Raw genomic sequence first — 15,676 nt, forward strand, 5'->3', positions numbered from 1 at the left:
GCTTTCACCTCAATGACAACCTGCCAGCATCACTCTCCTAAGTGGGTGGCCTGGGATGGATGTGGATGTCTCAGAGAGGGACCTTCTGTGGGTGAGGTGTGAGGAGCAAGCAGGGAGGGCTTTGAACACACTGCTTTTGGGAAACCTGGTGGCCAGAGCAGAGGCAAGGCTGAGGCTGTAGGACACCAAGATAAGGAGAAGGGGCATCAAGATGACAGAAGCAACCAAGAGAGATGGGTTTTCCTGCGTAGGTCTCCGCTGTTCCCTGCAGCAAAGCCCAGCAGAGACATCCAAACCTTCTACACCAGAGCATTTTGTCACCATTGGGTCGGTGCTTCCTTCCTTCACCCCCACCCCAGGGTCCTGCATCACTCCTGTGGTATCTCCCATCCCTTCTCAGCCCTACTCAGGCCTCTCAGCTGCCTCTCCCCATTTCAGGGACTGAGACATGAGCGGTCTCCATAAGCTGTGGAGATAAACCTCACCCAACAGCTCAGTCATGCCGGTCACATCCTCACAACCGTAGGGTTAGGGGGAACACCAACAAAAACCTGGAAGCCAGGCAAGGAGCTACAAGGAGTTCTTCAGCAAGATCAGGGGCCTCACGCCAAACATGCCCCCGGCCCCAGAAGTGAGGGCCAGCTTAGGGCAGCCACAGTCAGTTCAAGTCCTTGAGATGCTTCCAGGTCCTGCATCATGACCCTGCCACTGGAGTAATGAGCCCCAGAGTGCTCAGCAGTGAGGAGAGGTGGTTCATACCCACCCACCCACACTTAAGATGCCCCCTACTGTCCCTACACAGGTCCTTCCTTTCCTTGCCCTTTGGGCAAGTCCTAACCTCAACCTCAGATCCCATTTCTTCCAGCCCATCCCTCTCCCCAGGGGCTCCATTCTTTCTGCAACCACGGGCACCCTCCAACCCTTCCCTCCACCCGCTTTGGAGCACGTTGTCTTGTCCTCCATCCCCCTTTATCCCTCCTTTTGGGTCCTCTGCACATCCCCCACTCTACTGCTTCTTCTCCAGCTTCCCCCCAACACCCAGGTCCCCAGGGAACCTCCGTGCCCAGGCGACGCCTCCGACACCACCGTGTGCTCACAGCAGAAGCTGCTCCTGGGAGCCAGAGAGCTCGTTAAATCACCTTTTGGTTTTATTTCAAGTGCTGTACACACAAAAGCCACCCACCCCCAGGTGCTCCCAGCGCCCCTGTGCAGACCCGGCCTCGACACCCACTGCGATCCGGCACTCGGCCACCGCTGGGCCCGAGGCCTAAGGAAGTTACCCGCCTCCCCGTGCTGTGCTCCCAGGCACTGGGACAGGTCAGCACCGGCCCTGCCAGTGCCCAGCTCACCCAGAGTGCCCTGCACCAGGGCAAGTGTTTGCTTTGAAACCCAAAAGTCCCAGCACAGGGGGACCTTGCCCGCTCCCGGCACCACTGGCCCCCGGAGCTCAGCATGGCATGACAGCCTCCGATGGCAGCGGGGAGCACCTGTGGGGGGAAAGGATGAGGTCAGAGTGTTGGGGTGTCACGTTCCAACACCCCCAGAGCTGCTGGTTAAATTCCTCGGGGTGGGGAGGAGGACTGTGGGGGGGTGGGATACCCCTCCAGCTTTCCACCCCCTCCCCAATCACAGGGGCATGCCAGCAAGGTCTATGACATCCCACAGAACCCAGGGCCGGCCGTGGCTCGCTCCCAGGAGGGTTAAAAGCTGCAGGGATGGGCTCAGACTGTGGCAGCACCCAAAGGGGTGGGAGCAGCGAGCTCCCAGCGCTGCCCGTGGCACCTGAGGGATCCCTGGCAGAGCCTGGAGCCGTGCTGGGCCATACTCACTCCATCTTGGCTTCCAGGTGGTGGATGGTTTGCTTGTCCAGGTAGCGGCAGAAGAGCGAGAGAAGGTTGCTGGGCAAGAAAAGAGGCTCCACCAGCAAGGTCTTGGGCACCTGTGAGAGCTCCCGGGCAACCAGGAACACCATGTCTGTCCTGGGGGCACCAAGGGAAGGGGTTGAGCACCCTACCAGCTGCCAAAGCCCAGGCACTGCCCTTCCCACTGCTCCTCACCATGCCTCGAAGTCCTCGCCACGCAGCTCCAGCGGCGCGTCGGAGGACAGCAGCCTCTCACCATGGCTCAGCAGGGAGTAGAGCAAGGAGATCCCAAACTGTGGGGAAGCACCAGGATGAAGGGTCACAGCTAGAGTGGTGGCAGCAACACTCTGGGGACACCCCGTGGCTCTGTGCTCCTACCTGGTTCTTCAAGGCCATGGCGAGGGGGAGCTCTGGGGACTCGGGGAGAGGCCTGGTCATCTCCTTGAGGACCTCGATGAGTTTGCTGAAGGTCATCCTGCTCACCACCTCTTTCAACGGGCTGTAGAGCAGGTGGAGAGACTGGGCAGGGCAGAGGGGAGAGCAGGGATCTCAGACCCTTCAACCAACACCTGGGGGGCCAACACTGTGCCACCACTCCCCTTCCCAGGAGGGGACTGCCACCGAGATCACTTCAATCCCTCCTCCTGGAGGCCTTTCTCTTCCTCCCTGGGGAAGGAGAGAGGCTCTTGGCAACCCCACCAGCTGCCCTGACCATGCTGGGACCCAGCAAGACAGGCCCCTTCCCACATAGCCCAAGGGTGATGTTCCACCATTGCTCCTGCTTGGGGGAAGGGGGCAGCCCCAGAGGCCCCTGCCCTGGCTGGGGGTGCTCACCTCATCCAAGACATCCTTCTTCATGAGGAAGGGCAGGTGGTGTGTGATGGTCAGCAGGATCTTCTCCGCTTGCTCCTGGGTCAGGTGGGGCAGCAGCCGGGCCGTGAGTTTCTTGCCCTTCCGCACACACAGGAGCTGCAGGAACTCATCCTCTGCCTCCCTGGGGACGAAGGTTCCATTGGCACAGATCCCAACAGACCCACAGATTCTCTGTCCATCCAGAAGGCCCAGCATCAGCTCCAGTGGAGGACGAGACTCAGGGGCAAGGTCAGCACAGGCCATGGTGACAGACAAAGGACACAATCCAAACCCTTGCTATCACCCAGAACTACTCCTCCACAACCATCCCAGCCCAGCAAAGACCAGGACATGCCCCCTGATGCCCTCTCCCCATGGCACAGGCTCACTCTTCGCTGCTGCATGGTCTGATTTTCAAGGCTTGGTAGATACGCTCCACTTCTTGACTCTTCTGCTCTGGGCAGCAGGGCTGCTGCTGCTCCTGCTTCTCCTGAGCCAGGGACACCTTCCGCTGCGTCTCCTCCACTTCCAACAACTGCAGGAACAGCTGAAGCAACCACATGGCGTGAGGGGGCAGCTGGGGGCACCCTCCACCTGCCCACCAGGCAGATCACCCCTCAACAGAGGTCTTTAGGCAAGAGCCATGTGCCTGCATTGTCCCAGCCTGCCCTGAAATCGTGGCTCACTCACCTTCTCAATCCGGTGCAGCGCCCGAAGCCGGTGGCTCCCTGCAGCCTTTGGGAGGGGGGAAGGAAGGAGACACAAGGGTTACAGCCAGCATCAGACACTGCCGCCAGCAGAGCTCTGGGCCAGCTGCTCCCTGGGAATCAGAGGCGGCTTCAGGATACAAAGCTATCCCATGGGGAGGCCACAGCCAGCCCCGAGTGCCCACAGCCCCACCCTGCTCCTCCGCAGGGGACAAGCTGCCACCACCAAGGTGGCACCAACCACACACCCCATCCCATGACTGGGGACAGCACACAGAGCGAGGAGGGTGCCCAGGCTCGGTTGAGAACAGCTCCTAAAGCTCCTGGTTAAGGCTGCTCCAGGGCCTGTGAGCTTCGAAGCGGTGTCCCCAGGCATCCAGGATACCCCCCAGCCTGGCTCACCGTCACCTACCTCCTCCAGGAGGGCATGGTGCACAGCATCGATGGCCCGGCGTGGGCTGTAGCAGGTGGACACCGCGACCTGGCCCAGCGAACCCGCGATACGCACCACTGCAAGAGAGATGGGATACAGGGAGACCACATCCCAAAAGCCCTCACTCAGCACCCCCTCGCCCCCACTGCCCCCCCACCCCAGTCCCTCACCAGAGTCATATGTCTCCACTTTCTGGATGAAGGGTGTGACCAGCTTGGGGGTCTCCTGCTTGTTGCGCCCACCGAACAGCTCCTCCTCCGCCTGCTTGCGCTCCAGCCGGTGGTAGTATGTCTGTAACAACCAGGCACAGCTGGGAGCAGGGAGGCACCACAGGCACCCTCTGGCTCCCAATGGGATGAAGCCCCAGCTTTGAGGAGGAGCTGAGTAAGCCCCTGAGGTGCAGGAGCCCACCTGGTAGTAGTAGTCATTATCCATGTTCTCGCTCTGCAGCTGGATCATCTCCACCTTGATGACCCAGTCCTTCTCCTTGGAGATCATCAGCCCCGCGTAAGGGTCCACTGTAGGGGACCACAGCTTCTTGGGGGACACACTGGCACAGGAGAAGACCACAGCCTGCTGTGACTACCCAGAGCACCCCCTGTCCCCTCCTCACAGCTCCCCAGGAACCCCCATACCTCTGCACCGTCCTGCCTTGCTGCTGCCGCTGGGTCAGGATGCGCTGGTGCTGTGGGTGCAGCTGGGTCATGTGGCTGGGCAGGCTGCAAAGAGGACCAGACAGGCATCAGAGGGCTCAGCACCTGCACCAGAGCCATCCCTGGAGGGGGAAGACACATCCCCCCCACCGCTGGCTGCTCGCTGGGGCTCCCCCAGTCCCACCCAGGGTGTTCCACTAGCTGTCCCCTTACCTGAGGTTCAGCTGGCCACTGGCTGAGGGGCTGAAGAAGAGAGCAGGGTCCACAGAGGGAGACATGGGACCAAAGTGCTTGGCAAGAGGCTGTGGCAAGCTGCTGATGCTGGGCGATGGGGGCCGGAAACGGGCTGGAGACGCAAACCCTGCACTCTGGGGAGGGAGAGAGAAGCAGCCTGAGCCTTCCCCCTGCCCCACCAAGGGTCCCAGTGGGGTCTGCCAGCTCTTGGCTCTCACCCTTGCAGGGGCTACCCTCCCCCTGCACATGGAGGGGACACGTGGAGCAAGACAGAAGGTGGTGTACCCCCACCCAGGACCCTGCTGCTACAAGCAAGGGGGACCCTGGTGTCACCAGAGACCACACACCCCAGGCTTATCACCCATGCCACAGCATGACACCAATCATGCACCCAGCACGGGTCCTGGGGGGACACTGGGACGAAGGGATTCATCCCATGCCAGTGGGCTCCACTTTCCCTGGCCACAGGATGCCAGAGGTGGGTGCTTGGGATTAGATAGAGCTGTAAAGTCAGCCTCGGGCGCTACTGTGGAGCAGAGCTTTGGGAAGGCCCTGTCCCCTGCCACCCCAGAGCCACCCCAGAGGGGCCATAGCAGCTCCTCACAGCCCTCTGTGTTACCTGGTTGGAAGCGAAGAGCGGAGAGGGTCTGTGAGCCGGCGTGAAGGGCCGAGGGGAGCACGGGGAGCAAGGCATCAGCGGGGATGGCTGCAGGGCAGGAGGTGTCACCAGGACAAGCCTGTCCTCGAGGCTGCTCTCCCAGGGAGGGGAGGGCAGAGGAAATAGGGGATGCACCAGCTCCTCCCCTCCCTAAAAACAACCCCACCCACATCACCTGCTGGAGAAAGTGCTGGGGAAAAGACTTGGAGGACATCAGTCTGAAGTCGGGGCGCTTGAGTCGGGGAGAGCCCCCATAGCCCCTCTGCACGGGGGAGCTGAGGAAGTCAAGGGCCATGTTGGTGGATGGTGGGGGCCTCTCCAGGACCTGGAGGATGGCTTTATCCTGCAGGGAAGAGGCAGCAGAAAATGGGAGCAGGACCCAGCTGGAGCTGTTTTGGCTCCCCCAGCATCAAGCAGCTCAATCAAAGCCTCTGGGCAGTGCTGAGCTTCCACCCTGCAACAGCAAAGGACCCATGGGGACCCCTGGCTCGGGCATCCCCGTCCCCCCAAATGCAAACCCAGGCTCTGCTTTGGGTAGGCATCTCCACTCACAGCCTCAGCACCCCAGAGACATGTCTGTGAGCCACCAGATGTGACACAAGGCTCCCAAGGTTCCCTGCTCCCCCCCCAAATCACCCATGTGACTTCTGACGCAGGGTACTGGGGAGCCCTTGGCTGCTCCCCAAGGTCCAGGCCAGGGGGTACCCACCTCCAGCACATGGTGGGGTGGGATGTTGCCGGAGCCCCACACTGCAGGATCCATGGGCAGCTGGAAGATGGGGAGATGGTCATCAAGGGGCAAGAGGAGAAGAGGGGCAGGGGACAGCACAGAGGCAGCTTGGCCCCATCACTAGTCAGGGGTGAAGGGTATGTTTTTACCACATCCTCTTTGCCAAACTCTGCCCAGCAAGCGCTGATCCTGCTATCCAGCACGGCCGAGTCCTGGCTCTGCGGGCAGAGAGGGGGTCACAGGCACATTCTCAGCCCTGGCCAGATCCCCCCCCTCCCCACTCTCTCATCACCTCCAGTGTGGGTTTGCTCTGCACAGCTCTCATCACTGCCGGGTCTCCCAGGTCATTGGGCTCCTCGCAAGGCTGCTGGTCTTCCTCATGCTCTTCAGGTCGCAGTTCCTCCTCCTCCTCTTCTTCCTCCATCTCGGAGCTGACCTGCTCGACCTCCAGCTCCATCCCACCTTCCTCCTGGGGCTCTCCCAGCTCCTCCAGTGTCTCAGCCACTTCAGGCCCCGCTTCCTCCCCATCCTCGATCTCTTCCACCACCACTTCAGCTGTCTCAGGGCTCATCTCAGGAGGCATCAGGGATTTTGTGACATCCTCCTCAGTAGCATCTCGGTCTTGGAGGGGGAGAAGGAGAGCACCTCAGGGTGGGTGAGGGTGCGGGCAGCACCCACTCTGCTCCCACCCTGGGTCCTAACCAGGCAGGAGGACACCTTCCTCCCCGCCTCCTCACCCCACTGAGAGTGCTGGCTGCGCTCCCCAACCCTGGGGTTCCCCTGAGACCTTACCTAACCCAAAAGTCATCTCATTGTACAGGTCAAGCTCTTCATCCTCCTCAGCCATCTCCTGCAGCAGAGGCGCATCTTCCACCAGCAGGTAGTCTTCAAGGATCTGCAGGCAGAAGTGGCAGGGCCCCGGCTAAGGGAGAGGTACCCTTAACCTGCCCCTCAAGACCTGGGTGCCCAACCTCCCCCGTGAGCCACCCGCCGTCCCGGGACAGCCCTCCCTGGGCTCACAGCTGCTCCGCAGCTGGGAAAGAGAAAACACGGGAGCCGCGGGCACTGGCCGGAGCCCGCCGGCTCGGCGCGGGAGCCCAGCGACACCGGCCGCCCCCGGGGCCGCCGCCGCGCAGGGGGGAGCGGCGCCCGGCGCGGCAGCGGCACCGGCGCGCCCGGCGCCCAGGGACACCGTTAGGCTCCAGAGTGAACGCCGCCGCTACCCCAGCCACACGCGAGCGGGATGCAGGGAGGCACAGCCCGCCGGCACCTCCGGGGCAGCGTCTTCTCCGGCACCGAGCGCTCCGGGGAGAGCCGGCACCTGGAGGAGGGAGGATGGATGGATGGATGGATGGCTGGGGGGTGGGTGGGGGGGAAGAGGGCGTGACCCGGGCCAGCGGGAGAGGAGGCGGCCCCGCAGCAGCGTGCCAAGGGCGGGACTCACAACCGGCTCGCCGCCCTCCGCCATCCCGCGGCGCCGCCCGCCCTCCTCCCTCTCCCTAGGGGGCCAGGCTGGCCCCGCCGCCGCCGCCGCCGCCTTTTACGGAGCGGCCGCCGCCGCTCCGGCGGCACCGCGCCGCTGCGCCTGCGCCTGCCGTACAGCATGGCGGCGCCTGCCGTACAGCATGGCGGCGCCTGCCGTACAGCATGGCGGCGTCTTCCGTACAGCATGGCGGCGCCTGCCGTACAGCATGGCGGCGCCTGCCGTACAGCATGGCGGCGTCTGCCGTACAGCATGGCGGCGTCTGCCGTACAGCATGGCGGCGCCTGCCGTACAGCATGGCGGCGCTCACTCATGCCACGCGGCTGCGCAGTCCGTCCTCAGCGAGGCCCCGCCCACAGCGGGTTGTGACCCCCCCCCACTCCGCGCCCCGCGGCGGGCTGCCCCTCGCCCCCCCACCCCCCACCCCTGTCCCTCCCGGCTGGTTACAAGCGGCAGCGCCCCAAAACCGCGGGGGTCTGGCTGTCCGAACCGGACCGGCGCGGGATGTTCGAAGCATCGTGTAGAGGGAAACCCGTGGGTCAGCTCCTCTTCATGGGGGAGGGCATCTCCAGCGTTCCCAGCCCGAGCGAGCCCGGACGAGATCCGTGTCCCGCAATCCTGTGTAAATAATGCTCCCGAGAAAGGGGATCGCTCACCCCGGGGCAGAGCCAGACAAGCCTGTGGGTTGTGCTCCGAGGTGGTACCCCCCCCCCCCAATGCCCACAGGTCATGCTCCAAGGTGGTAACCCCCCCCAATGCCCACAGGTCGTGCTCAAAGGTGGTAACCCCCCCCCAATACCCACAGGTCGTGCTCCAAGGTGGTAACCCCCCCCAATGCCCACAGGTCGTGCTCAAAGGTGGTAACCCCCCCCCAATACCCACAGGTCGTGCTCCAAGGTGGTAACCCCCCCCAGTGCCCACAGGTCGTACTCAAACGTGGTAACCCCTCCCAGTGCCCACAGGTCGTGCCCAAAGGTGGTAAACCCCCCCCCTCCCAATGCCCACAGGTCGTGCTCAAAGGTGATGACCCCCTCCCAAAGCCCACAGGTCGTGCTCCAAGGTGGTAACCCCCCCCAGTGCCCACAGGTCGTGCTCAAAGGTGATGACCCCCCTCAATGCCTGCAGGTCATGCTCCAAGGCAGTGCCCCCCCCCCCCCCCCCCCAATGCCCGTGGGTCATGCTCTGAAGTGGTGACCCCCAAGATGCCCGTGCGTCATGCTTCGAGGTGGTGACCCCCCCTTGATGCCTGCAGGTCACACTCCAAGGTGGTGACCCCCCCCCCCACCAATGCCTGTGGGTCACACTCTGAGGAGATGACCCCTCCCCTCAGCCACCAACATAGCAGCCAGCGTTTATGCCTGTGACAGCCCCGAGTCCCTGATAAAGCCCCTGTGGCAGCTGCATCCCCTTATCTCCCAGCAGAAACACCCAAGAGCAGCTGGGTGGCTGTTGGCATGGGCAGCCAGAGCTGGGCTCAGAGTGGGGCCTGATAATGAGTGTTTGCAGGCTGGCTTGTCCTTCCTCTTGTCAGATGACCCTGTAGGGGAGGTTGTCCCTGGGTGTCGTGTTGGTTTTATTAAGGACAGGCCTTTAAACAGGATGTACGGAGACAGCAAGTGTTCACAGGCAGCTCCACAATGCTCTGCTCTTCTTTTTTTACCCTGGTTTTCCTCAGGACACTGTTTTGGAGGCATGCTGTGCCTCACTGGTCTATGGCACTCACGGTTCTTCTGGAGGTGGCACCAGAAAATTTGGCTTTTTGACATTCACAGAATCACAAACTGCATTGCCTGACCTTGAATGTCTCCAGGGATGGGGCCTCCACCTCTGAGCATCCTGTGCCAGGGTGTCACTACCCTCAGAGGGAAGAATGTCTTCCTCAGGTCTCATCTAACCCTGCCCTGCTTTAGTTTAAACCCATCGCCCCTCATCTCATCGCTCCACACCCCTACAAACAGCCCTTCCCAGCTTTCCTGTAGGTCCCTCCAGGGACTGGAAAGGGCTCAGAGGTCTCCTCAGAAGCAGCCTTCTCTTCTCCAGGCTAAACAACCCAACTCTCTCAGCCTGTCTTTGTAGGACAGGTGCTCCAGCCCTTGGATCATCCTCGTGGCCTCCTCTGGACCTGCTCCAAGAGGCCCATGTCCTCCTTGTGCTGAGGGCTCCAGAGCTGGACACAGTGCTGCAGGGGGGTCTCCCCAGAGCAGAGCAGAGGGGCAGAATCCTCTCTCTCGATCTGCTGGCCACACTCCTTGGGATGCAGCCTGGGATGCTGTTGGCCTTCTGGGCTGTGAGGGCACGTTGGTGGCTCATGTCCCATCAGTACCCCAAGCCCCTTCCCGCAGGGCTGCTCTCCATCACATCACCCCCAGCCTGTGTCGATAACAAGGATTGTCCTGACCCAAGTGCAGGACCTGGCACTTGTCCTTGTTGAGCTTCATGAGGTTTGCACAGGCCCACCTCTCCAGCTGCTCCAGGTCCCTCTGGATGACATCCCATCCCTCTGGTGTGTTCACCACACCACGCAGCTTGCTGTCATCGGCTGACTTGCTGAAGGTGCACTCCATCCCTCTGTCTGTGCCATCAATAGAGATATTAAACAACACTGGTCCCAGTAGGGATCCCCGAGGGACACCCCTTGTCACCCCTCTCCATCTGGACATCAAGCCATTGACCACTCCAGGCTCTTGTGTCTGACACTGGTGACTCGGTGCTGCACTCACACGGCAGCGTCAACCCATCCTGCAGCCGCCGGGCCGTGGCACTGACACACAGGCTTTGAACCAACCATCTGAGCAGTAACCCACATTGTACTTTGATGGCGTTATCTTGTCAAGGCCATGGCTGGTTTAGTCTACTCTGCTCTCATTTGGAGAACAATAGCCTTTACTCTTGGAATCACAAAGGGACAGCTTGGAGTGTTCAGCCTGGAGAAGAGGAGGCTGTGGGGAGACCTTCTCACCACCTACACTGTCCTGCCAGGAGGGTGCAGAGATGTTGGAGATGGGATTTGGAAATCAAGAGATGGCTCAATATGAGTTAGCAGCTCCTTTCGTTTATTCATCAAATCTTTGGGTCTTCCATACTGATCTCCAGGCGGTCCCACGACACGCTGTACATATCATTGGTTCAAGCCTGGTGTCCACATGCTTAATCCTTCCTGCTACTGCCTATCATCAGCAGTTCATGCTTCCTTTTAGCTCTGCCTTGTGGTTAAAGCATCCACCAGGTGCATTCTGTTTTCTCCTGTTCTCAGAACCAACATCCTCATGTTATGCCTGTTCAAGGACAGTTCAAAGATTATCCTGTTAGCTCTATACTTGATTGTTTACAGCTTCTAGGCCTACGTTGTGTGGCCCTTTCAGGGGCCCATGTCCTCGGGCCACCAACCAGCCTCCCACACAGAGAGGTGGGCAATGGTCTCTTCAGCCAGGGGACAGGAGATGGGACAAGGGGCAATGGGCTCAAGCTGCCCCAGGGCAGGGTCAGAGCAGATGGGAGGGAAAAGTTCTTCCCTGGCAGAGTTGTGGGGCTGTGGCCCAGGCTGCTCAGGGAGGGGCTGAGTCCCCACCCCTGGGTGTGTTTAACAGAGGGGAGATGAGGTGCTCAGGGATCTGGGTCAGCACAGGACAGGGACGGTTGGACTTGATGATCTTAAAGGTCTTTTCCAACCTGGTGAGTCTGTGATTTATGCAAACACAAGTTGAAGCAGACTTCACACCATTAGTTTTCAGCATCATCTTTCACTAGATCAAAGCACCCGAAGTCCTATCCAGATTGACCCTGAAGACTTTCAACCTCTTTGAGCAGCCCATTCCAGTGCCTTGCTCCCTCATCATGAAAAATGTCTTCTTTATACCTAGTCTAAACCTGCTGCCTTTTAGTTAAGTGTAACTTGCTTCTGCTCCCTAATGGTGTGCTACCTGTCTGGTGTAATACCAAGAGGGATAAAGCTGGTCTTTTAAACTGAGATCATCCTGGTCCTGCAGTATCTGTCCAGTTACTCCCCTAGGAACCCCTGACATGTTGCTCGGGGGTGTATAGTTTCTGTACTCCACTGTTCACAGAATTGGTGGGGTTGGAAGGGACCTCAAGGGATCATTGAGTCCAACCCCCCGTTAATTTTGTGGTGATGAGAAACCAGTCATCCTCTAAGAATTAAGAGTGTCAAGAGTCTTAGAAGTCTCAACCAAGATTTCAGTTTAACAAATTATCTTGCTCAGTGGGATAATAGAGTAGATTAAGTCTCCATAACATATCCTAGGGACCCTGCATTGGCAGGGGGGTTGGACCCAATGATCTCTTGAGGTCCCTTCCAACCCGTGTGGTTCTGTGATTCTGTGATCTGGAGAGGAGGAGGTTTGTGAGGAGGAGGTTGGAGGAGGTCAGAGAGGAGGTTGGAGAAGAGGAGGTTGAGGGGAGATGTAGTTCCTCTCTACAACTACCCAAAAAGAGGTTGTGGTGAGGTGGGGACAGGTATTTCCTCCCTCGTGACAAGATGAAACAGCCCCAAGTTGCACCAGGGGAGGTTTAGGTTGGATGTTAGGACACATTTCTTCCTGGGGATGGTTGTTGGGCGTTGGGATGGGCTGCCCAGGGAGGCAGTGGGGTCACCATCCCAGGGGGGATTTAAAAGCCGGGTGGACACAGCACTGAGGGACGTGGGTTAGCGGTGGGTGGCAGCTTCTGGGCTCCATGACCTAAAGGCTCCCTTCCAACCGGGACAGTTCTAAAGTTCCAGAGACAGTTCTGCGGCTCCATGAAGCCGAGGTTCAGCGAGGAAGGGCCGTGGCTGTAACGCGGCGGCAGAACCCTCCAGAAGCGGCCGTTGTATTTCTGCGGGGGGGGGAAGGGGGGGGCGGGGTTGGGAGCGGGGACAGGAGCCCCGTGAGCGCCCCGCAGCCGCTGCTCAGCCCGTCGCTGTCCAGCTCAAAGCCCGGGGGGCGACAATACCGTTTGCCCCCCCTCCACTACACCCTGGTGCGAGGGCCGGGGCGAGCCCCGGGCCGGGGAAACTCCGAGGCGAGGCGCGCCCCCCCCCTCCATCCCCACCCCCCGCCTCAGGCCTAAAGCGAAAGCGAAAGGGAAGCTGCACCCCGCCGACTCGCTTCGCCTAAACTCTGGGCTCCCTCTCTGCCTGGAGACTGGTGACGCGTGAAGCATCCCCGCGCCGCGATTGGCCGGGCGCGGCAGGGTTTATATAGGACGGGGCGGGCGGAGCCGCAGGCAGTCGGTGGTGGTAGTTTGCGACCATGGAGCTGCGGCTCAAGGCGGGTGTCCTGGTGCTGGTCATGCTGGTCGGACTGGGCGAGGCGAACGGTGAGTGAGCGGCCGGGGAGGCGCGGAGGGCTCCGGGGCGCCGGGGGGAGGCGACTCGGTACCGCTGGGAGACGGGCGGAGGGGGGGGGCAGCCGGTCCCGGGGGGGGGAAGCGAGGGGGGAGCCGCTCCCGAGGTGTGGGGGGGAAACCGGTCCCGGGGGGGAAGTGAAGGGGGAGCCGGTCCCGGGGGGGGGAAGGCGTGCCCGGGGCGGGCGAGGGGGGGAGCCGGTCCCGGGGGGGGGAAGCCGTGCCCGGGGCGGGCGAGGGGGAAGCCGGTCCCGGGTGGGAAGTGAAGGGGGAGCCGGTCCCGGCGTGGGGCAACCCCGCCCGGGGCGGGAAGTGAAGGGGGAGCCGGGGGCGTGGGGGGGAGCCGTGCCCAGGGAGGCGAGCGCTGCCCAGGGCTGGGGGCTCAGAGGAGCCATGCCCTGTGGGAGGGGGGGAATCGCTGCCTTCTCTGCTCCCACTGACAGCCCTGCATCTCGCTCCCCCTTGCAGAGGCCCAGGCGCCAAAGGTGGAGGTGTATTCCCGTAAGCACGCCCGGGAGGGAGAGGAGAACACCCTCAACTGCTTCGTGAGCGGTTTCCACCCTCCCAAGATCGACATCGCCCTCCTCAAGAACGGGCAGCCCATGAGCAACGTGGAGTACGCCGACATGTCCTTCAACAACAAGTGGCAGTTCGAGCGCCTGGTCTACGTGCCCTTCACCCCCAGCAAGGGTGATGTCTATGCCTGCCGGGTGGATCATGCTGCCTTTAAGGAGCCGCAGGTGTTCCAATGGGGTATGATGGCGCCTGGCTGCCTCTCTGAGCTTCGCTGTGGTTTGCGGGCGGAGGGGCAGGGCTTGTTTGCTTCTTCCTCTGCACAGGAAACGGGGGTGCTGAGGCGGGGCGGGTTTGGAAGGCGCTCAGGAGGCGGTGGGTGAGCCTGGGTGCTCTTTGTTGAGTGCTCTCCTCTTCTCTTTTGCAGACCCAGACTTCTGAGCTGTGCTGGGACCAGGGTGGTGAGTCGTGCTGAGGCGAAGGGGAATGTGGAATTTAGGGAACCTGCTTTGTTGGGGGTTGTGTGGTTGGACACGGTGATCTCTTGAGGTCCCTTCCAACCCTTGCAGTTCCCTGACTCGGTGCCTGTTTCCTGCTGGAGGAAGCCTGTAGTCTGCAAAGCTGAGGAACAAAAGCAACTGCTCCCCCTCAGGGGGAAAAAAAAAAGTAGTATTATTAACCCCAGTTTCCAGTGAGACACTGGCAAATCAAGAAGGCTTCTGGTCTGGCAGCAAGACAATGGTAGGGAAAAGAAAACCAAAGATGTGTGCTGTAGCTGGTGTGGTTGCAGCACTGAGTGTCTTCTTTATGTACCCTGCTAGAGGCTGGGTAGTTACTCACGGCACCCGGGTCAAGCCTTGGCAAGACCTCCCTTGAAGCAACTGCCACACTAGATCAGAAAAACTTTACCCCTGCCTTGTAGACAGGTGGAATCGTGAGTTAAACAGACCTCTGAAATGAGAAAACCCCATCTGGGCGTTTCTTCCTGGGGAGGTGTGGATGGATCAAAGTCCTCTGCTTGTCACTGTCTAATGCTGCACTCCTGCTGAAGCTCTCCAGACCTTCCTCTCAGTAGAGCAGCAAAGACTAGGAGGGGTGTTAGGCTTCCAGGGACAAGAGAACACGGAGCTCAGTTGGCCATCTCTTTGGTGGTGGGGAGGAGAGCAACAGAAGGAAGGTGCACCCTTAATTTGCAGCGGGAAGGCTGAAGTGTGATGTTGGGGTTCTGGGAAAAGTTCAAGAGATTCCCCCAGAGCTAAAAACAGTTGGATTGGAATGATGTTTATGAGGGATGCATTAAGGGCTAAAGTGTTGCTTGAGATGAGATGTAGAGGTCAAGGGACCCGTGATTTGATACTGTACAGCCATTTCCAGGTAATGACTCTGAAACACCATGTGCAGCCACTCTCCTGGCTTGCCTGGGCTGCAGGGCTCTGGTGGGATGTCGGTGTGAAGGATGTCAAGCTTGGTTGGAGGTGGGACATGGCTCGGTGGCTTTACTAGAGGATTTACTGAGCTATGGGGAGGGGTTGGGGGCAGTGTAAAGGGAGGATATCTGTGCTCCTGCTGCAAGGGTTGTTCTGGCAGAGGCACTTTGACAAGCAGGGGGCTGGAAAAGCTGTTTCTGGAGGATTTTTATCTCCAAACAGTTGGGAGGGCAGTCTGTTTGCAGTTGAGGCTCATCAGGGTGAAAAAAACAGGTTGGATTTTTTTCTTAAAAAGGGTTTTTTTTTCCTAAAATACTAAGAGCTGAATGTGTGAGCAGAGTTGACTGACACCAGCCTCCTCTCCCCACACAGGTCTGAAGATGCCCGCTTTGCAAGTCATAATCTTCTTGATTCTGTCCTTTCTGTGTATGAATACAAGGAAGAAGAGCTGTTCCCTTCATTGAGCTTCAGGAAGGAATTCTGCACAATGAAATTACTTCAGCAAAGCAATTGGTAGTCTAGGGTGGATTTGGGGTTTTTTATCACGTAGCTATTAATGGCCTATCACTGATTAAAACCCAGCTGTACCTCTGTAAACGCTTGTAGTTCTACAGGTTTCTAATAAAGATAAAATTGGGGGGGATGTGATATGTTTCCATGATGTTTTTCCCAGAGCTGTATGACAAGCTGAGCTGATGTCGTTGGCTCTGAGAGCTGACTGGTGGTGGGGGGATCTGGAGCGTGGTGGGACTGCACTGGGCTGCACTTCTTTATCCTGCTG

General features: G+C 59.9%; 2 protein-coding genes across 2 annotated transcripts; one reads left to right on the forward strand and one right to left on the reverse strand.

Moving 5' to 3' along the window:
- Window positions 1-1,447: 1,447 nt before the first annotated feature.
- Window positions 1,448-7,597, reverse strand: PATL2 (PAT1 homolog 2; the record flags this gene model as incomplete). Its single annotated transcript, XM_084267844.1, has 19 exons — window positions 1,448-1,487; window positions 1,830-1,979; window positions 2,058-2,155; window positions 2,241-2,381; window positions 2,697-2,856; window positions 3,104-3,261; window positions 3,405-3,449; window positions 3,834-3,931; window positions 4,025-4,145; window positions 4,266-4,404; window positions 4,490-4,573; window positions 4,721-4,875; window positions 5,361-5,447; window positions 5,575-5,742; window positions 6,109-6,168; window positions 6,279-6,347; window positions 6,422-6,750; window positions 6,922-7,024; window positions 7,574-7,597. 19 exons carry the CDS (start codon window positions 7,595-7,597, stop codon window positions 1,448-1,450), a joined length of 2,229 nt encoding a protein of 742 aa, XP_084123970.1.
- Window positions 7,598-12,826: 5,229 nt separating this feature from the next.
- Window positions 12,827-15,538, forward strand: B2M (beta-2-microglobulin). The gene is made up of 4 exons (XM_084268379.1): window positions 12,827-12,928; window positions 13,424-13,708; window positions 13,896-13,929; window positions 15,268-15,538. The coding sequence occupies exons 1-3, from the start codon at window positions 12,862-12,864 to the stop codon at window positions 13,907-13,909; spliced, it is 366 nt and encodes a 121-aa protein (XP_084124505.1). The 5' UTR covers window positions 12,827-12,861; the 3' UTR covers window positions 13,910-13,929; window positions 15,268-15,538.
- Window positions 15,539-15,676: the final 138 nt, after the last annotated feature.

Source organism: Gallinula chloropus, assembly GCF_964237585.1.
Source record: "Gallinula chloropus genome assembly, chromosome: 9".
In the NCBI taxonomy this organism is placed as follows: Eukaryota; Metazoa; Chordata; class Aves; order Gruiformes; family Rallidae; genus Gallinula; species Gallinula chloropus.